Source organism: Carassius auratus, unplaced genomic scaffold, assembly GCF_003368295.1.
Source record: "Carassius auratus strain Wakin unplaced genomic scaffold, ASM336829v1 scaf_tig00001751, whole genome shotgun sequence".
Lineage (NCBI taxonomy): Eukaryota > Metazoa > Chordata > Actinopteri > Cypriniformes > Cyprinidae > Carassius > Carassius auratus.
In genome coordinates this window covers 291,929-314,396 of record NW_020523392.1, presented here as the reverse complement: position 1 = coordinate 314,396, position 22,468 = coordinate 291,929, and the positions used below count along the sequence as shown (strand labels likewise).

The window sequence follows — 22,468 nt, the reverse complement described above, 5'->3', positions numbered from 1 at the left end:
ACAATTTGAGGTGTGAATCATGTCTAGCACAAACAGTGTGAGATGAATTGCATGCCTAAATTTGTAGGTCAACCCAGAAATGAAAATTTGCTTACAATTTACATAGGCCATCTAAAAGTTTATTTCTTCATCAGAACAGATTTGTAGACATTTAGCATTACATCACTTCCTCACCTATGGATCCTCTGCAGTGAATGGGTGCCGTCAGAATGAGAGTCCAAGCCGATAAAAACATCACAATACTCTACAAGTAATCTATAACTCCAGTTAGAAACAAATTCATTACAAATTCATTATTTTGTTATTAGGTTAATACATAGTTAATTTTTATATTCTGCATATATTAAGGTTGTTTTGAATATTGCACCAGATTCATTTTAAACTAAGATGCTATCAATGCCAGGATATCCACAATCTGCTCTGAAAACACAAGGATTTTTATTGTTGTTTGTGAGTGAACCATTAGTAAACATACCGGCTGAGTCACACATCTGGAGTCAATTATGCTTCATTAGACAGAGTCTATCCATCATCACATGCAGCGGTTAATGGCTCTGGGATTATTATGTGTGTGTGTGTGTGTGTGTGTGTGTGTGTGTGTGTGTGTGTGTGTGTGTGTGTGTGTGTATGACTTAACACTGTAGCTCACACACCCTCAATGGAAGCCGTTTCCCATGGAGCTCAATGTAAACAGTAATCCTATCGGCTCTCAGCAGGGTGGCGTCGGAGTGTCTCCCCTGCACGGACTCCCAGCATGCACCTAGCTGGCATCAGGCCAGCGTCCTCCTCGAAACTCTGGTACCAGTCTGCGACCACAGGAGTGTAATCTAAAACAATGGCCAGGATCAATGGCATTAACAATAAATCAGTGATTCAAAAAATATGTTGATGTTCATCTACAATTTCTTTGAACTCTTTATCCAACAAATGGAAATTCACCCGACATTGATGTCATCTGCTGCAGCGGAGGTATATGAACCACATTGTTCTGCTCATATGTCAGTGAGATTCAATATTCTTATATATATATTTATTTATATATATATATACACACATATATATATATGAACACTTGTTACCATGTAAAATGTTGATAAGAGTAGCAATTTCCACAGTATTACAACATTTCCTGTTCTCACCTGTAACCCTCCATCAGTCTTTAGTGGTCACTCAGACTACGGTCCAGACAGCAGGTGACTCATTTGTAGAGTAAACTGCCCCAGAGAGTAATATAAACCAGACAGAGGTCAAAACTCTGGCACATCCTGAGGGCGAAGGGCACATTGGGTCAGTAATAGGTCTGCTTTACAGACCTTGGTCAGTCTGGTGGATGGTCATCTTTAGTAAAAAATGTATTAATATAAACATTTCAGTAAGATTTTTATTAATACATTTAACAACAAGGACACATTCAATGGATCAAAAGTGACCATAAAGAGAGTTACCTCACATGAATATGTTCATAGATTGTGTGTTTTGTTTGGAATGGAAATATGGATAGTTTATTTGCAAAATCATACTTTTTTCACTTATTTCATTTAATGTCATAAAACTAGCAAGCTGCACCAGTAATACTGACAGTGTTCTGTAAACATGGTAATAAAATGGGAAAAGTGGAGGAACAGACAGACCAATTCAATTGAATGAGTCATTTACACTGGATCATCTCCAATTTATTCAAATTTGTGACTTTGATCATTCAAGTTCAAGCGATTCACTAGCAAATAACAAATCATAAAAACACCAGAGCTTTCGGAACTGTCTGGATCAGTTAAACCATTGCATATGGTTGTGAGGGTGGTTGCAGGTCTGAGGTCGGTGTGATGCACTCTGGTGTTCCCCAGGGATCAGTTTTGGGTCCTTTACTTTTTAGTACTTACATTTTTCCACTTGGCCTACTTTTAAGAACACTTGGTCTTAACTTTCACTTTTATGCCGATGACATTCAAATCTACATTCCATTCAAAACCTGGTGTCAATATGCCTGTCTTTTCTTTCTAAATGTTTTACTGGGATTAAAAAATGGATGTCTGAATCTAAACAGTGACAAGACTGAATGCTTATTGGGTGACCTCACCAGTAGCACAAAGCAGAGTCTGTTACCTTAAGTGTGGATGGATCTGCTTTACTTTAATGTTTCAAACTAAACTTAAAAATCTCGGGGTGATATTTGATTCGCATGTTCTTAATAAAGTCAAAGCATCGTTTTTTTCATCTCAGTAACATTGACAAATTACTATATGAGTGATCAAGCTTTCTCTCCTTTGGCTCCTAAATTGTGTAATTCCCTGCCCTCTGAGATTAGGAATGGAGAATCCCTGTACTTTTAAATCGTCCCTTAAAACTTAATTTTTTATGGTAGCTTTTATGTGATTTATGTTATTATTACGTTGTTTTTTATTTCATTGGCATTGTATTGTTTGGTTCTTTACTGCTTGTATTGTTGTGTGTATCTTTTAACTTCATATTTTTATATGTATGTAATGTGCTTTGAGATACTTTTAAAGGCACTATATAAAATAAAGTTTATTATTGATTCAGTTCACTAATTATTTGATTCAGATCGGGCCCTAGGAGTGCGGATCGCAAATCATTTAGATGGGGACTTTAGAGCAGGTTCGTAGATCTTTTGATTTAGATTGGGGGATCATTTGTTTCAGATCAGGCCCTCAAAGAGCTGATCTCAATCATTTTGTTATGATCTTCAGAGCAGGTTTGCAAATCTTTTGATTCAGATCAGAATTTCGGAGCGGGTTCGCAATTCTTTTGATTTAGATCAAAACTCAATTGATTTATTGATGTAACTTCAGAGTGCCTACCCCAAATCTTTTGTCCTGATTTATTTTTTTCCTATTAAACTTAACAAAACATTAACCCCAATAAGAAAGTAAAGTTTATATAAATATTTTATATATATAAATGCTAAACTACAAATACCTTGCTAGCAATACAATGGTTAATTTATAGTTGACATGTTTTAACTATTAGTAACCATGTTTTTTCACCTTAAGAAGACATGAACATAGAGATTTTTACAGCTTGAAATTTAGTTAGCAGGAAACTATGGTTTCCAAAGTCGGCCATCACGTCTTAAGCTTTCAAGGCATATAATTTAGTAGGGACTCTATGACATATCCCTACCAATAACCAGTCACTACTAAAATGACCCTAGCAATAATTTTGATCAAACAATTAAAAATCTGTTGTCCTCGGTTATGTCCCCACCAGTGCCAAAATCAAACCTACACCTACTCCGTCGCAGTCAGCACATCCAGGGAGTCTCAGGACCATTCTCCCTACACCTGCCCTGCGGTAAAGAGCACTGAGCTCATAGGGTGGGGTCTGGCTGTAAAATCCTGTGCTGACCTCAGACTAGGTACCTGCAGGGTGTAGCAGCAGTTCAGGTCACAGGGTCACGAGCTCTCATTAATCAACTTCCTGCAGTCTTTCTCAACATGTGTTTTCATTGTAGAGTCACAGCTCATCACACACACATGTGGATGCAGGCACTCAAGCACTGATGGATGAATAACAAAAATGATTTGATGGATAAGGCAAACCTTTGCTGTTTAATAAATCAGTCAGTGCAAATTTGTGTCTATGAGTATGTACAACATAAAACCTCTTTATAAAGTGAAGTTTCCTGTGTCCAGTGACATGAAAAATAAGTGTCTTGATTGTCTGAAGTGGCTCTGATGTGGTTTGTAAAGACAATAAGAACAGAGGGGTTTCTCCAACTACAGGTACTTGTGGCACTCCCAACACTTCTCACACTCTAACTATGGTTTTGTCCAATGTTAACAGATATTTATCAACTATATTTTGTTTTGTTTTTTAATAAACAGTCAAGAACAAATATATTTTCAAACATGTCTCAATTTATCTGTGTGTATGTGTGTGTGCTTGGGGTGAAACAACATTTTTTTTTTTTTTTTAAAGATTACAATTGTTTTAATAAACATGTCTTGCTAAAAGCAAAGCTATTATTTAATATGTATATATTATAATATAATTCATACATTAAATAATATACAGTATATATTTTTAATGTTTTATACTTCATGTAATTTTACAAAATTACTTTTATAATTTAGATCATACATTTTTTAAACATCAATAAAATCTACTCAGAAGACATTTGAAACACAAGGCATGAAAAATGAAAATGTTTAAATAAAAAACAAAATAAATCCGCAATACTCCTAATACTATGACTACTATTGCCTATCATCAATTCCATAATATTTTTATTAACTTAAATATATTTGCATAATTTATGTACTTTATAACAATTACAGTAATGTTTAGATTATCATTTTAAAATATTTTTATGACGGATTTTCAGATTACGAAATACAAATGGCATAAAAAATAAAATAAAATAAAAACATTTGTCTGCTTAAATAAAAATCAACCCTAGGACAGATTTCCAAATACACTACTACTACTACTACTACCACTACTACTTATAAATCACATTTGAATTGCTATATTAACACAGCCCCCTCAAACTGATATGCCCATGCATTAATTTCTCATTCACTTTTCATGCTGATCTGGCATATTCTTGCATTACAACTATAAGCAGGTATACAGTCAAAATATTGACAGCATTTTTAAACGGGGGAGAAAGTTCTTTCTGTGAAAGTCATTACGGTGAGTGTATAAACAGACCAGAAAGAGATGGACAGATAACCTCAGATCACCCTCTGCTATTGCAAACCCATCCACTGACTGTGGTATCAAACACAAACCTGGTACTATATGCTGAAATCTCACTCTTTCTTTCAGTTATTCAAAAGAAATACAAATATTTCAGACACCTTGGAAAAAGGTAGACATCCTCATAAACGAAAAAAAATTTGTAAATATAAATGAACAGCTTTGTTCTTATATAACACGCAGTAGTTCACATTAGGTTGTACATTTGTTCACAGAGACATCTGGAATTTATACATTTCTACTAAACAAAGAACTTAATTTTAGGCCATGCATTTACATGCTACAGTGAATCTAAGCATGGTTCTGCGCTTCAACCCTAGGCTTTGTAAGTGCACTGAAGCTTTTATTCAAAAGGTGTTTGAAATCACAGCTTGTCCCCACAGCGGGAACCCCTGTCCAAACAGTCAGAGGACAAATCCCCTCACTTCCTGCACCATAAGGCACATTCTCCACGGCAACCCACAATGGAAGCTTTAGAGGGACACATTTACAGAGTGCTTAAGGCTAGTACAGTCCAGCCCAAAAGTATAGAATGCCTAGAATTAGGACCAAAGTCGTAATTTTAAGTCATGGTGAAAATTTAGGACACATTTAAATATTTTTTTTTTACATTACTGCATGTATATTTTCTCTCTTACAAGTAAACTGTTTTGACCACTTATAGCTGGAAATGTCTGATATGGCATAAAATAAACACATGTATAATAATACATACCAGTTTATACTCACTTTACTTTTGCACAAAAAAAATAAATAAAAATAAATAATAATAATAATAATAATAATAATAATAATAATAATAATATATATATATATATATATATATATATATATATATATATATATATATATATATATATGCGGAGCATAAGAGACTTCATTCAGAAACATTAAAAATATCAGTTATTTCAATCATTTGAAATCAGTGTGTGTGGAAAAAGTTAAAACGTCCTTTTGCAGTGTGTTAGAGTTGTAATTTAACTGTTCTACAATGGCAATAATTTAGCATAGCATGGTAATTATTTCACCAAGCTCTCATAGTCAGTCACCTGTAACTCGGCTAGTAGCAGTTTTAGTGGATTTGGTCACTTACATACAGTTTATTTATATCAGACTATGCACAATGCACACGCTTACTTTAATCTATGCATTTAAAAATATGCTCTGAGACAGCAAAAACCTGAGGTGAGATATCTTGCAGCCCAACATGTCAGGAACATTTAGCTACCACACACACACACACACACCAGCATTAATGAGATCAGTTTAAATGGCAGCATGAGGTCAGTGTTTTAGACACAAGCAAAAACACTCATTAGATTACACGAACACCTCTTACAAAAAGCTATTTACCAGGTGCTAACAGGCGGCTAACGTTTTCTACCAATGAAATATGTAAACAAACAAACTAATTTGAATGTGAGGAGGAAAACTGCTGGTTAGTGCTGGTCTATTTAGCAGGAAACTATCAATCCCAAGATGCTAAGATTGTTGAGCTCAAGTAGGCTTGAGATCTAGACCAGAGACGTGACTCTGACTGAAGGAAATTTATCACTGTCAGCTGTCTTAGTCATGGGATATAGAGCAGTGCTTTAAGTGGCCCAAAAGAGGTGCTGGTACTCTATTATAGCCAACAAAAAATTCTTTTCTGACTCCTCTCATCCCCTGAGGTATACAACTATATTGAAGGGGTTTTATATACAGCAGTCAACAGGCGACCTTAATAATAAATCCTTTTATTATTTTGTGGATTTGCTTGAGCTAGAAAGAACTACTGAACACAAATAAAATGTGCAAAAGGATTTTGAATAACTCCCAAACTGACTCAAATGATTCGCAAACCCGCTACGAACTCTCGAATTGATTCAAATGATTTGCGATCCCCAAACTGACTCAAATGATCCGCGAAGCCGCTCCGAACTCCCGAACTGATTAAAATGATTCGCGATCCCGCTCCGAACTCTCGAATTGACTCAAATGATTCGCGATCCCCAAATTGACTGAAATGATTCGCGAACCCGCAACGAACTCCCGAACTGACTCAAATGATTCGCGAACCCGCTCCGATTCCTCGAACTGATTCAAATGATCCGCGAAGCCGCTCCGAACTCCCGAACTGATTCAAATGGTTTGCGATCTCCAAACTGACTCAAATGATTCGCGATCCCACTACGAACTTCCAAACTGACTCAAATGATTCGCGATCCCCAAATTGACTCAAATGATTCGCGAACCCGCTACGAACTCCCGAACTGACTCAAATGTTTCGCGAACCCGCTACAAACTCCCGACCTGACTCAAATGATTCGCAAACCTGCTACGAACTCCAGAACTGACTCAAATGATTCACGCTCCATACTCCGAACCTGGAAGAAGCTCTGAAAAGCGGCAGCCTAGGCAAAGGATTAAAACCTCTATTAAAACAGATGTCCAAATGAACTTACCAGTATACTAAAATCAGGTTCTGAGCTCACAGAGAGGTGGCAGTACGCTCAAGAGCTATATTTGGAAGTGGCGGTACTAAGTACTGGTGCATACTGCCTACTTAAAGCACTGATATATAGAGGCTTAATAATGTTTGGGTTACTAGGGAAACCTTCTCTCATGTCATATAGTAAGCCTTTTATTTTGCCCATGACCCCTTGGTCCAGTCTTACTAATTAAAGATGGCATAATTTAAAGCAGTAATAAAAGTCCAGTTGCAGACATCAGATAAAATCAATTCAAGAATCAATAGCAGTTGAGCTAAATCTGCTTCTTATTCATTTGAACATCAATTTCCTGTTTGGAGATGAGCTTCACAGTCAGTCCTACTTTATGGAAATGATAAAGTGACTGCTGGTGTGAATGTGTTTCTGTGCAGGAGCTTCATTTGGGTTAGCAGCTGTTTGCATGTGGCCATCTTTTGCATCCCGAATAATCAATAGCACTCAATATTGAGCACTTTAGCCAAAGGTTGCTCGTAAAGACACTTAACAAGGTTCTAGCTATAAATACATAGTATGTCTTTTATTATTTAATTTTATTTGTGTTACACTGGTTAATTAAGTGTTGTTTCCATCTTCCAACAGATGCAAAACCAAATAAATCCTGCAATTATGCAGTGAACATAATCTACTGTACCTCCATTATCTGTAGAGAATATATATTGTATATATTTATTTATATTAAACTCTATTTATTGCTTTATTTACAGTGATTTTTAAATATTATTTCCAACATGGATTGCACAATATATTACTATGGAAGCCTGTTTCAAAACTGCTTTATGACTAGAAAAGAAAGTGAAAATGTTGACGAAGTACCATTTTAATGTTGAAGAAGTTTCTTATGCTCACAAAAGCTGATAAAAAAAAACACAAAATTTTTTAAAATGTGAATATTTTTTAAATGTAATTTAGTCTTGTGATTGCAAAGCCGAATATCCAATAGCCATTACTCAAAAGCATTTATTTTAAACGGAAAGCTTTTGTTACATCATCAATGTCTTTACTGACATCTTTAGTTAATTTAATGCATCCTTGCCAAATAAAAACTTAATTCAAAATTTAGTGCAAATACAAAGTTATCAGAAACTGTGAAACTAAATATTAAACCACAATACATAAATTAATTTCTTAGCTGCATGGCTACAATATAGATTAGTATAAAACGTTATAGTTGCAGGATATTAATACTCTTTTTAATTGGAAGCAGAATCAAGCCAAGACTGAAAAATAATATAACATTTTTGCTGATCCAAATCTTTTGTAGTTGTTTTCAACTGCAAATCTTTCCAAACGATTACAATTCAAAGACATAACTAGACTTTTAGACCACAGTCAGAAGGATCTCTCCTGCAGTGCCACATTATCATTTGCTCCTTAAACACACGACCACATACCTATGCAGTTTTATCAGACGGCCCCACACTGAGGCGCAAAGGACAAACACGGCAGATCTTCACCCCCCTCAGAGAGAAAAAACAACCCATCGGACAAACCAGAACCATGTGTTAGGGAATCTGGAGAAAATCAGCTCTGAAAGCGGTTTGAAGGCCTGTTTACACTCATATTTAAAAGCAAAGTGGGCCATTTTTGCACCACTAGTAGCACCAAACAAGTTAAAGAATAAACTCAACAATTAGCATCACTCCAAACTAGGCTATAGGTTTATTATTATCAAAAAAAGAAATAGATTACAATTCCATTTTGTGCCTCTAGTCACATAGATATCACACACTTGATCTTGAATAGTAAACAGGGCCTGTATATGACTCTTTATAACTTCCACATGCCTGGACTCTTATTTCAGCCCTGCAAACAAATCAGCAAGCAGGAACATGACATACAGTCATCAACAGTCAAAGCAGAATATGTTAAAAACACATACCAGAAATCATATGGGAGATTAAGAGCCATTCAGGGAGACGACAGGGTTCCTCATCTGCTCATAGAGTCAACTGTCACATATTGTAGTTATGAATATGACAGTGAATAGAGGAGTTTGGGAAGTGGCTTACGCTCTGTGAGTTTGACTCGGACGGGAGGAAACTCTTTCTGCCTCACTGACATTGAAAAGTTCATATGACGCAATGACATTTGACTAGCATGGCTCTTTTTGTCTCTGTGAATCATGTGGATTTGTAATGTTACGTAAGCCGGTTGTTGATTTCTCAGTTTCTTCTGAAATGAACAATGCAGTGATGAAAATCTAATGATGTTGTGGCCAGAAGCGAGACAATAAATCAGCTGAAACAACAAAGGGATGTCTGCAACCAACAAAAAAAATGACAGAAAACAAAAATGAAACAATAGATAGATAGAACGATAGACAGGATGATGGATAGACAGAACGAACGAACGAACGATAGATGGATGGATGGATGGATGCCCTGCTGGTCCACATGAGTTTAATTAAAGACAGGACTGTTAATAGCCCCTACAAAGACAAACAGGAGTCACAGAACTGATCACTGTCTGGCACCACACACACACACAAACACACACACACACACACACACACACACACACACACACACACACTACATGCTCTCTTATGTCATCTGTTTCACCTGCACCTTGTGTCAACATAGCATCGTCAAGACAGTGTCTCTTGGCTATTATGGAAACCAAGTGTCCACAAAAGTATACGTAACCTGAAATCAGCTTAAATACACATGCGAAAAATGTGATACCGAATCAAAGAACAAGTAAAAAGGTTTCTCTGAGGGTAAGTGAATAAAACTAGCTCATCATGAAAACAACTGAAGTCAACGGAAAGTCCCCACATCGACAGAAAACAAATGTATGTCTGAGCTCTGGAAAGCTGTTAAGTTTCACTAACCGTATTGCTTTGTCTGCTCAACGTCTTTTAGCATGAACCACGTCATTCGCTGGTGATATTGCATTTTATAATCCAAGATAAATATCCTTGAGAGGTTGGACTGTTTGCTGAAACATCATCAGAAGATCAAATACAGCTCTATGATGATGGGGGTTTCTTATGATTATGACTGAAGTTAAATCGGACGGTTAAGAAATACATCATTTGAATGTCACAATTTAATTAATAGAAATTTATGGCTAATTGTTCATTTGCCTGAGTGTCTCTTTTGACCTTTTATTGTAGTTTTATGAGTTGTGATTTACCATCCCCACTCACGCGCATCATTACTGAACTTTTTTTTTTTTTTAATCAAGGTCAAATGATTGAAACCAAAAGGTCATAGGAAGCTGCAGTGATCTCAGACAAAGAGATAATCATTCTACAGTATCTGGAGGACTCTTGTTTTCAAACACCCTGGAAGACAGATGGAGCTTTATGTTCGTTTGGACGCCAGCAAATACACACAATGCGACACTGTGGCCCTCTAGTGGAGAAATGCAGTATTAAAATCATTCCTATGCAGGACGTTTTGAAATGCAAAAATAACATATAGGAGTATTTCTGTTGTAATTTAAAGAATCTTTAAAAGGGCAAAGCAGACAGTCAGACATAACTTAGCAAGGAAATATCATCAAGCCTGATTGTATGGGAATAAACAGTCATTGCTCTGTGAGGGAGTAAAAGTTTGTTTACAACTTGAGGTTAATTTTGATATTTTTAACCTTCTTGAAATTTTATTAGATGAGATGAAATGTTAGAGTGAGACTAACAAGTAAAACAAAACATTAGAGCTGAATAAAAACACATCGCTTAATTTACTTATGTTTGTTTTGTGGAATAATTCCCTCCAAAATAATGTCACTTCCTGTTGAATGATGTCATTATTATTGAGGTCAGCCCAAATTGACATCTGCTCAAACCAAAAACATTTTAAACCTGATTTTGTTTTGAAAAATATCTGACATAATCTCGACATTTTTAAAATGAATGTTAAAATCAGTGTAATATTTTATCCAAATATATTAAAATGCATTGCATAGAATAGTCAATAAAAACTACTATAGCCTGCCCTACATGTTATAAAAACGTACAATATGGCTGAATAATAAAAGACGGGATGTAAATAGTATGGTTTCCAGCCATGGAGAAGTAAATATGAAAATGAATTTGTCACTTTTAAATGACAAATTTAAAATATATGGGAATATCTGCATGGATTTTTTATTTATTTCTCCATGCATGCAGTTTCAGTAAAATGATTAAAAGATAGAAATAATGGAAACTGGAAATTCATTATTGACAGCCACTCCAGTCAATTACACCGAATAACATGAATGTTTAAGAGAAGAAAAAGAGAGAAGAGGAGGAAATAAATGCAATCGGTTTCCCCACATTTTATTCAAACCTGTCAATGTAGTAATCATGGTGTTTAATGATAAAGTTTTCATCTGAATTAATTGATTTGGTCCAGCTAATAATTCACTGTATCCAGTTCTTTTTAAAGAAATAGGAGATGAAACAAAAAACAGCTGTAGACTACCGCTCTCACAGAGCCTGTTCTCTTGTAATGCCTTTGGTTTTTACTGAGAGTTGCACGTTGAGATATTGCCCTTTACTCAGAAATACAATTGAGATACAATAAATTGGCAGTGTAAGTATTCACTCTTAAAAAAAAATCAAATGCAGTTCATTATTACTTTACCTCTGCATAATATTATTAAATATACAATATATAGGGACATCAGCATCGATTCAACAGTTTAATCAGTATCAGAAAGCATAAAGATGAAGTGTGTCACCTCTGAACAATTAGTGGCACCAAATGGAAAAATGACCAGTTTGAGAAACCAGTAACCAATGATGTGGGTTTGACTGATGGACATGTGTTCAACAGCGAACAATCATTTTTCAATTCTATTGGCACAGAAATGAAACACCTGACCTTTAATTAACAGATGTTAACTGGAGTCTGGTAGAGTAGCTAAGGGTGAATACGTGGATATATGCTAGTATGGAGTCTCTTTGTATGCATACATGAACAGGTACAAAGACACAGCGTAGCATCTACAATCCCTCCCTGAACCAAAAGTGACGCAAATGGAGGAGTCTTTACTGGAACAGAATTAAGAGGATTATAACTGCAAATTTACAAAGGTTTGGATAATCCGACCTGCATGAACATGATTTACAAAGATATCCAAGAAGAAACAAAGAACAAAGAGAGGCAGACTTATTTCTGGAAGAGAGGAAGTTAAAGCGACAGAGACAAAGAGAGAGAAAGAGAGAGAGAGAGATTTGAGAATTTTGAGATGTTTAGACCCTCTGTTCTTTATAAACTGACACCATATGCAAGAAATAACAGAAGGGGAGTAAACAGCTGGATGATACATCATGTGAGTGTGTGCAGACGTTAGAAGAGTCTGGCTTTCTTCTTCAGTTCATTCCGTTTCCACAGAGGTAACCTGTCGAATTCCTGAATTGCCATCCCAAAGATTTCAAAGAACGTCTCCGGAGACAGATGGCGCTAGAAATTCAGGAGAAAAGAAGAAAAGGCAAAAATCACTCCAAAAAGTCTTGTTATGATTATTAACTTATACAAATTCATTAAGGGGTAAAACAAGAATGGCAAAGCCTAATGAAAAAGAACAACGGTGTCACATTGCTTGTCATACTCTACAGCTGGCTTTTCAGTATTGTGATTTTTTAAATTTTATTTAAATTCACTTTTTCATTTTATTCGTATTATTATTTTTTAATCCTGTGGTGGAAACTGGTATCCATATGAAATTCATAAATGAAACGGTTAAGATTTCTGCACTAAAAAAAAATCACGGCATAGTTTAGGCTATTTTTAACAGTTTGCATCTGTTTGATTTTAATTTAGATATTTTAAAAATGCAATTATTCAAATTTCTTATAATCAGCATAGATGTGTTTACATTTAATTTAAAGTGAACATATTTAAAATCTGGCTAAATCTTGAATCTTTGTTTAATTATTGGGTTTAGTACTATTCCAGAAAGTCCTTTCCTATCGATTTATTTGTGTATTATGTTTATTAGTTTGTTAATACCATGTTAAATATGTGCAATCCAAATGGTTTGAAATTTAGTATGCAATTTAAATCTTCAGGCCTAAATATTTTTCTGAGTGGGCATTTTGGTTACATCATAACACAGTGTTTTGTGGCACAAATACTTTGAGAAATTACCTCTAGTCTGGTTCTGTCCACATCTCTGGGCAGTTTGGAGCGACTGCGGCTGGTTACCACAAGCATTTCATATGGATATACCTTCAAACAACATGCATCAATCAGTACAAAACATTCAAACTCTCCACAAACTCTTTTTAATGTCTGAAATGGAGGGTCTAACAAATCAGGCAGCATAGTTGCATTACATCCAAGTAAATCGCTGAATGCTGAACAGCCTAATAAGTGAACTCATATTCAACATTAGATAATTTTATGCTAGTCTATATGTTACACTTACTTTTGGTTCCAGCATGTTGGGCATAGACACTCCTCTGTCCATTCTGGAGGCTGGACGGTGGCCATCATGCATGGGCTAGAAACAAATCATTAATAGCAAGAGAACATGAAGCCAGTACTTTAAAGAGATGTCAACTGTATCTTTCAATGAATATGAAGATGTATTTTTTAAGAATATTACATATTAAGGGTGCAGTAAGGATAGATGGAAATACACATTGAGTGATTTAAACAGGTAATCATATCTACATACCTGAAACTCTGTTAAAAAGAAAATAAAAAAAGATTTTTATTTTTATATCCATACATTAAATTATACTGTATTCAATGTACTATATGATGCTTTATCATCTATATGCATTATACTACTCCCACAATATACATGCTTACATGTGATTAGTGTTGCTATCATTACAAATGAATGCATGTAATTAAAGTTAATTTAAATTAAAAACTGATAAACTAACCTCTCATCCCACCACATACATCTCCATAACTGTTATACTGAGTGAAATCAGTCGACTGAGGCTGGAGCAAAATATACAAAAGACAAAATGGGTTCAATGACCTATCTTTTATCATTATTAGATAATATTATACTAAGTAATATTAAATACTGGGCGACAATAATAAAAGCATCTTACCCGATGCAGTCCAATACGCCCATATCCAGGCAGTGAGCCTGTTTTAGAGGGTGAATTTCTATCTGCAAATTTTATAACATAGTACACATTTACTATGAAAGAAATGGGTTCAGTAATTCACACGCTCAGAAAAAAGGTACAAAAAGCTGTCATTTTGGCAGTACCTTTACAAAAGGTAAACTTTTGTACCTTTTAGGTACTAATATATACACTTTAGGTACTACTATGTTTCTTTAAGGTACCAATATGGACTGAAAAGGTTCAGCACCAGTGACAGCTTTTGTACCTTTTTTTTCTGAAAGTGCACATATATGTGTAATTGTAAAAATGATATCATTATTAATTTTGAATGTACTTTTAAAATTGATTTTAAATTAAATTAATTACAATATACATATTTAATATGTATTTAATTCAATTAATTCTGGATAGTCCCCCCGAAAATGAAACTTCTGCAATTATTTAACTCCCCTAATGCATTCCTTTCTTCTGTGTGATATACAACAGAAGTTATCTTGAAGAAGTTTGTAATCAAACAATTTAGACAATTTTTTATGCAAATGTAAAATAAAATATATTCATAGAATTGTTTCGAGTCCCACTGACTTTCACTGTATTTTATGGCCATCTTATGGATGTCAATGCCGTTTTTTTTTACTAACATTGTTCAAAATATCTTCTTTTGTGTTCCACAGAAGAACAAAATGCATGCATGAGGGTTAGTAAATAACAACAAATGTTTCATTTGAGCATGCATTCGAACTACCCCTTTAAATCCAGATTCAAATTGTGCATCCTATTTGCTACCTCAATTAAAATTCAGGAATTCAGCTGGAACTGTAAATTTTCAATTATATTCTGAATGGCTCACAACCGTTTCTGACTGAAGAAAGTCAAGACCTAAAACATGAATGTCTGATGTGCAATGTATTGTACTGAGGAGCATTACTGCTTCCATGTTCGTAGCGCTGTGCTGACAGGCTCCGTGCATGATGCTCTCGGATCATCTCTTTCTCCATCTCCTCCTTAAGAATCATTTTCCCCAAACCAGATTGGATCTGGAATCAGAAACAAGAATCATTTTAGACTTTGAATTGCATCGTTGAGCAGGTTGCATCAACAGACATCTCCAGACCTTGTTGAGATGTTCCTCCTGAATCTGTCTGCGTTTCTGGAGCTCCTCCTCATCCTCCTCTCTTGACCTTCTCCTCCCGTCGGTTCCTGAGCAGGACAGCAACAGCAACACAAACATATGAATAGGACACATTCACACACACACAAACGTATGAATAAAGGATGGACAGCTAATGCAAAAGACTGAGCAGAAAGCCAGTCTATGTTTTTCTACCTCCTGATACTTACAGAGCTACAGTTAACAGAATAAAAATTAAATAATCACAAGAAAAATGATTACACAGTAACACATGGACAGAAAGACAGAAAGAAACACAAATGTTTGAAGTCAATCTCTGTATTCACCCAGCTAAAAAATATGTTCTCATTTAGTTATGAAAACGATATTTCTGAATGGTATCTGAACCCAGTCGTTGAAAGGTTTTTTTTTTTAAACAGTTTTGAAAATGTTATTATGGGAAAGTTAGTTTTAAATGCTCTCTGAACATTCTGAAACAAGTAGTCACATTAAAAAATGTTTGATGAACGCCCAAATAAAATGTTTGAGAAAACGTTTAATGAGCGATGTATAAATTATGTTTTGTGCTAATGTTTTGAGAATATTATTAAAGACCAGGTCACTTTGAACAAATGTTCTATTTGCATTACTGGAAGAATGTTTGGTCATAACTTTGAGAGAATCTTGACAGAATGTTCTGAGAAGATTCTCTGTTTACTGGGCGATTTCATCCTTTTTTAATGTTAAACTATTAATTTTTTTAAGAAATTTTAATGCCGATTTAGCATAAGAAAGATGCTGTGTGTGTGTGTTTAATGGAAAGAACAGCATCATTCGTATTAAACTATTAATACCTAAAACACGAACACTGTATGAAAACATACAGATTTACAAAAAAAAAAAAATGAGTGAAAATGTTTCTAGACCACTTTGTTTTTCAGAGCAGAGCAGAAGCAGTAACATTAGCATTTTATTTTTTCTATAAAAATCTGTTAATACATCTGCTTTTAATCCTCAGATCAAGGTTAGAGTTCACTGAAAAATGTTAATTAACTTCTTTTTTTTTTTTTTTTTTGGTGAAACACCTCATTTGTGTAGAAATAATACAGATCCTAAAAACATGTGGGTGAGTAAATGACGGGAAATTGTTGATTCTGGGTAAACTTGAACAAGGCAGAGGCAACGAGACTGTGGGAACAGATGCATCATGGGTGACAAGTACCTAGGGCAGCATGGAAGATCGGGAAGGACCAGCAGTCTGTCTCGATCTTTGCTGGGTAGTCTGGACCAGGGGTGTACGCTGAGGGGAATTTGGCCGATTTGATGATGTCATCAGCAGACTTGCTTTGGGCTGCAAAGGCAGCTGAATCTAGATCAATAAACCGGGGGGAGGCTGTGGACCATCAGTGTGGCTAGACCAACAGCTAACCAACAGATAGCAGAAAAAGCCTGCTGAAAGCCACATGTGGCATTCGCTCGTGGGTTTATGGCCTCTGATAACCCACATTCACTATCTACAAAATACAGTACTGGCTACTGGCTGTCTGCTTGCAAGCTAAACATGCATAGCTATATCATAAGCCATAGCTCATCACTCAGCCAAAATAAACCATGCAGCAATCTCACAAACCGTCACTGGCGTTAGAACACATTGCAAGTGTTAATATGCAGACAGTGGGATCCGACCTGCTGAATTCATCTATGGATAAATATAGCAACATTTAATTATCATGAATAATCCAATTTCTCTTTGAGGTAAAAGAGTTTAATGTACTATGAAATCACACAGAAACAGTCAGAAGAAAAATGTCCTTCATAATGAAAAAAGACAAGACAACTGAAACTAAGCTGAAATAAAATTCTCTTGTTATAATTTACTGACATCAGATTGATTATTGACTAATATTTACATTAATATCAATAGTATGGATGAGGGCACATTCTGCCAAACATTGTGCTGTTCCTGGCTGTGTGTAGCAGTAATTTTTTTTATAATTAATATTTTGAATTAGATCTTTCATATATGTGTTTTTTTATGTTTGTTTTTAATATATCTTTTATATAAAATATATATTTTATTTCAGGTAAAACTAAAGGAAAAATGTTGCTTTGTTAACAGCTAATACACACACACACACACACACATACAGACACACACACAATTTCATTTGAGTTAACGTTTATTTAATTTAATTTTGTTTTAAGTTAACTATAGTAACCCTGCACTACAGCGCTGAATTTGATCATTATTTCTTTTTCAGAAGATCCCATCATTTTTATGCTGATTTTAACAGATTTAGCTGCACATGCAGATTCAGTGGGGATTATTTAGGGATGGAGATGAACAATATGAACTCAACAGCAAACCTGCAGCTCGTAAGCCAGAGCAAAAGCGTCGTATCTTTTCACATGCAAAGAGGGCATTATAAGAAAGCGTACAATAAATTAAAACAGAAACAAAAATGTAAGAAGAAAAAACACCAATTTGATTCTAAGGGTCAGAGAGGCAGCAGAAAACTGTCAACTTTGACATAGATATTAAAATTATGAATGGACCCCTGCGGTAAAAAAATAAATAATAATACCAAGTTGTATGATAATGACCCCTTTAAATGTCAACAAATTAAAAATGTAGCCCTTTTTAATGCTTGTTGACAAACAGTAATACTAGGGGGTAATTTCTAATTTTAAAATCAATGTTATCTTTTTTTATTTTTTATTTTTTTATAGCCAATAAACGATGTTACCAGTTTTGGAAATAAGGGGTCAGTAAATACATTAGCAGATACTATGCATATCTAATGTTAAAAAAATCTTGCAATTTTTTTGCAAGTTTTGTTATCTATGAAAATGAATGAAAGCTCATCAGGCATTCATCAGGAGAAGATGCTTTAATGATGATTAACTGATCGCTTGATTAATATTTATAGTGAAATGAGCTCAGCTGAGAAGACTTCAAACAATACTTACATGTTTACATTGAGTTGGTGTTAAATGGCACACAAGCAGATATTAATGAGGTGGAGGGACTCACAGTTTCCAAATAAAAACAAACAAACAAAACACAGAAATATGATACAATGACATACAAACAATACACAGTTATGACGTGAAATATTCGGAATTTCCTTGACATTGATTTTCTCTCAATAAAAATCTTCAGGCTGCTGTAACAACCTTGGCTGTTATCTAGGTTACCAACGAACTGTAAAGATCTGTCTTTTTATTGACCTGCTGTTGTGAAAGCAGAATTAAAGAAAACATGCAGTCTCTGCACAGTATACATTGTCAGTCTTGCCTGAATATTATGTTGTTTTAAAAGTCATGCAGATGCTAAATAAAACTGTGTTAACTGACTTTACCAGTAAACAGAGAAGCTAGTTGCTCAACATGAGTGCTTTAATGCTTGCAATGATCAATCTATATAGCATTTTAAACACAACCAATAAAAAGTAATAAGTACATACAGGCAAGAACTCAATCAGATGCAATCTCCACAATGCAATACTTAAAGTAATAGTTCGCAAAAAAAAATAAAAAAATAAATAAAAAAAAGATAATAATAAAATTTGTTGAAAATTCGAGAAGCAGATTGGTTTGTTTCTTCATCAGGACAGATTTGAAGAAATGTAGCGTTACATGACTTGTTCAACAGTGGATCCTCTGCAGTGAATGGGTGCCATCAGAATGAGAGTCTAAACAGCTTATTAAAACCTCATAATAATCCACAGGCAATCCAAACCACTCCAGTCCATCCATTAACACCTTGTGAATTGAAAAGCTTTTTTTTTTTTTGCAAGAAATAAATCCAATTTTAAGATAATTTTAACTTTGAAACAGTTGCTCCCAGCTAATATACGAGTCCTCTAGCCATAATATTGCTTTCTCCAGTGAAAAAGGTTTTTCGTCTGTATCAGGAGAGAAATATCCACAGATCAAGCACCTTTTACAAGCAAAAACAGTTCTAAACAAATATGCTGGTTGATTTTGATGTGAGAGGACAACAGGGATGAACACTGGAGGAAGTGTTATGTCTTATGTACTCGTATTTTTTCCAGAAGTGAACTTTAAAAGTTAAAACATCTTAATAACGAATTTGTTTCATACAAACACAGTTATTTGCTTAATAAAAAATTAATTGATGGACTGGTGTGGTGGTGTGAATTACTTCAGGGTCATTGTGATGTTTTTTACAACTGCCTGGACTCTCATTCTGACGGCACCCATTCACTGCAGAGGATGAGGAAACAAACTTATCTATATCTTGGATGGCCTGAGGATTTTCAGCAAATTTTTATTTCTAAGTGAACTATTCCTTTAAAAACAGCGGTTCCCAACCAAGGGTGTATGTACCTTATGGTGTGCTTTAATATTTGATTTTGGATTGTTAAAAAAAAATGAGAAAAGTAGCTTCTCATTCAAATTTGTACCATTGGCAATGCATTTGCTGTTGTGTGATATTTCATTCTTGAACCTCTATGGCATTTCGGTTTCACCATACAAAGGGTGCAAATAACTTAAATTTGGACAAATGTTCTAGCTTTAATAATTTTATAGTCATCATTTTTTAAATTCAGTTACATAAAAGGGTAGACTGGTCTAATGTGAATCTGAAAATGAAGACTTAACATAGGGTCTTAACATAGTGCCTGGACCCAGGTGTCTCACCGAAGACAAAGGAAGCAACCTAGTTACAACGTAATGAGCATTTAAATAACATTAATGATAATGCTAAATGATATTCAGTATAAGTCGAGTTATACGTTTTGGGGTTGGTGAATTAATACTGAGCTGTGGGGGTACATAAGACAAAAACAGTTGGGAAACACTGCTTGTACATTACAAATCAACAGGCATGTGTCCAAATCCTAATCATCTCTTTATTGTGAAAGATAGAGCATTGAATTCAAAGATTCTAAATGACTGTACCATGCTGTTTGTAGATAGGGGGTTTTCTGTAGATGTTTACTCCTTGATCTAAAAGAAAGGAAAAGTCAAATTAGTTAATCTTAGTTCTTCATATAAGAGATACTGGGTTTTAAAAGGAGAAACAAAATCGATAACACATACAAAATGCACCAATAAACAATCATATCTGAAAAACTGACAACTGCAGCACATACAGTTTGGATATGCATTTACCAAAGAAAGATCTTGTGATTTTCTGTTAGTGTGTTTGATCGTGCAGACTTTGAATTTCTGTGTGAACTGCTTTAAGACAGAGAGATAACCAGACACAGAAAGTGCTATGAATGGTGAACATGTGCTTGGACACAGGGGCATGCTGGGATTGACACACAGTGGGCCGCTGGAAGACTCCAACAGTACCTGGCAGGTGAAAATGTTTGGGAGTCAGAAGGAGAGGAGGGGTGCTGGCCCCTGGGGAACTCCGACCACTGGACGGCTCAGTGCCTCCAATCACAAACACGGTCAAAGGTCAATAGGGAGAATAGCTCAGATTAGGGCTGGGCGAGGTATATAGCTATTGATATATGCCATTTTTACACACTGTTTTAATAAATACAAATATACAGTTGTACTTTCTTTAAAGGCGTCCTTGTTACAGTTTAATTATACATTTAGATAATGAGTAACATTAAATAACTACATGAATTTACTATATGGTTATGGTTAGGATTAGGTATTGGTTTAGGGTTAATTGCATGTAATTATGTTGTTATAATAGAAAGTACATGTAACTTGTGTAACAAGGAAACCTTAAAGTGTTACCAAATATACACAAACTAACTAAAGAGATTAATCTAAAAAAATAAAATAAAATAAAATAATAATAATAACTTAATTTTAACCAAAATCGAAGAGACAGAAGTTAGAGTTTAGAAAAATTTGAATGAGGGAAAAAACTAAATTAAGCCATATTTACACACACACTGTTTTTACTAAATAAATATATACACTAACTATAGGGATTAATCATATATATATATGTTAGGGGTGGAATGGTTCAATTTACGGTTCGGTCTGTATCACGGTTTTACAGTCACGGTTTCGGTATGTGCTATGTTTAGGCAAAAACTATACTGTCAAATAAAAATTAAGAAAATAAGAATAATCTATCTAACTTTAAGCAACGGCACACAAAAATACAACAGAGTAAAGATACAAAAATTTTTTTTTAGGTAGGTCAAACTTTAGTTTTTAGGTAAAGAAATTGAATAAAGTAATACAATGTAAAACAGCATTGCATATTTGACTGCAAAAATTAAAGATTCATCTTTATTAAAGTTACAAAAGTTATTTAATCAAGAGCAGTGAGTAATTTCTTTGTTGTTGCTGTTTGATTAAGTATAAAGAAAGTGCTGTCACTTTAAGAGAATGCACTGATACAGTACGTTCAGCCAGCTATGAACTAACCAATATGGAGACGGCCATTTTGGCATAAATTATTCTATAAATTATAGAAAATTAATTATAAATTAATATAAATTACACACACAATTTTTAATTTAAATTGTTTTTAAATAAATATAAGATAGGTTATGGGATTATGTGATGTATATGCACTGATCTGGCTATTTATAACTAGTTACATTTATATACATGAAACGATTTAATACATGGAAAATGTCATATAAGTGAACATAATTATTACGAAAATTAAAATTCAAGTGAAAATACTTGCTATAACACCCAGCTCTTTTTAGAAAAGATTTGGACAGGCTTTCTCTATTTTAAAACTCTATTTGGCACTTTGGGAGCACAAAGCCATATCAGATAACTGTATATAATCCATGGAAGGAAAAAAGAAATTGATTTGATGAAATCTGAAAATGAGTCTTTGGAGCACAGCAGACTCACCGGGTCTGTGGAAGTGCTGTGGGGAGCGTGACAGGGTGGGAGTGTAATTGTGGCGGCTGTAAATGGGCGAGCCAATGGAGCCTTGACTTGTTGACCGATGAAGTATTCGTTCTCGCATCTCGTAGTAACCCTGGTAAAAACAGGAAACATTCACCGTAAAAAATTTAAATAAAAACACTATTGTTTCATCTGAAAATCTAAATGTGATCCACTTACAACACAACATCTTTGAATAAATTCTTGAATATTTGGAATGAAAATTAAATTAATTAATTTTACAATAAAGCACATAAT

General features: G+C 34.6%; 1 protein-coding gene across 19 annotated transcripts in view; it reads right to left on the bottom strand.

The window, feature by feature from the left end:
• Positions 1 to 11,836: 11,836 nt before the first annotated feature.
• The window catches only part of LOC113069533 (actin-binding LIM protein 1-like), a 45,860-nt gene continuing 35,228 nt past the window's right edge, over positions 11,837 to 22,468 (bottom strand). For 9 of the 19 annotated variants that reach the window (XM_026242667.1, XM_026242668.1, XM_026242677.1 and 6 more), the window contains 12 exons: positions 22,175 to 22,304; positions 20,684 to 20,767; positions 20,285 to 20,332; positions 16,578 to 16,724; positions 15,359 to 15,444; positions 15,173 to 15,281; positions 14,224 to 14,285; positions 14,047 to 14,107; positions 13,833 to 13,840; positions 13,581 to 13,655; positions 13,301 to 13,381; positions 11,837 to 12,613 (listed from right to left, as the gene is read on the bottom strand). In XM_026242667.1, coding sequence (XP_026098452.1) covers positions 12,500 to 12,613; positions 13,301 to 13,381; positions 13,581 to 13,655; positions 13,833 to 13,840; positions 14,047 to 14,107; positions 14,224 to 14,285; positions 15,173 to 15,281; positions 15,359 to 15,444; positions 16,578 to 16,724; positions 20,285 to 20,332; positions 20,684 to 20,767; positions 22,175 to 22,304 — 1,005 coding nt within the window. In that variant the 3' untranslated portion in view covers positions 11,837 to 12,499. Of the gene's footprint in view, positions 12,614 to 13,300; positions 13,382 to 13,580; positions 13,656 to 13,832; positions 13,841 to 14,046; positions 14,108 to 14,223; positions 14,286 to 15,159; positions 15,282 to 15,358; positions 15,445 to 16,577; positions 16,725 to 20,284; positions 20,333 to 20,683; positions 20,768 to 22,174; positions 22,305 to 22,468 lie in introns of all 19 variants that reach the window. The other 10 variants (XM_026242678.1, XM_026242670.1, XM_026242672.1 and 7 more) reach the window with 6 other exon arrangements.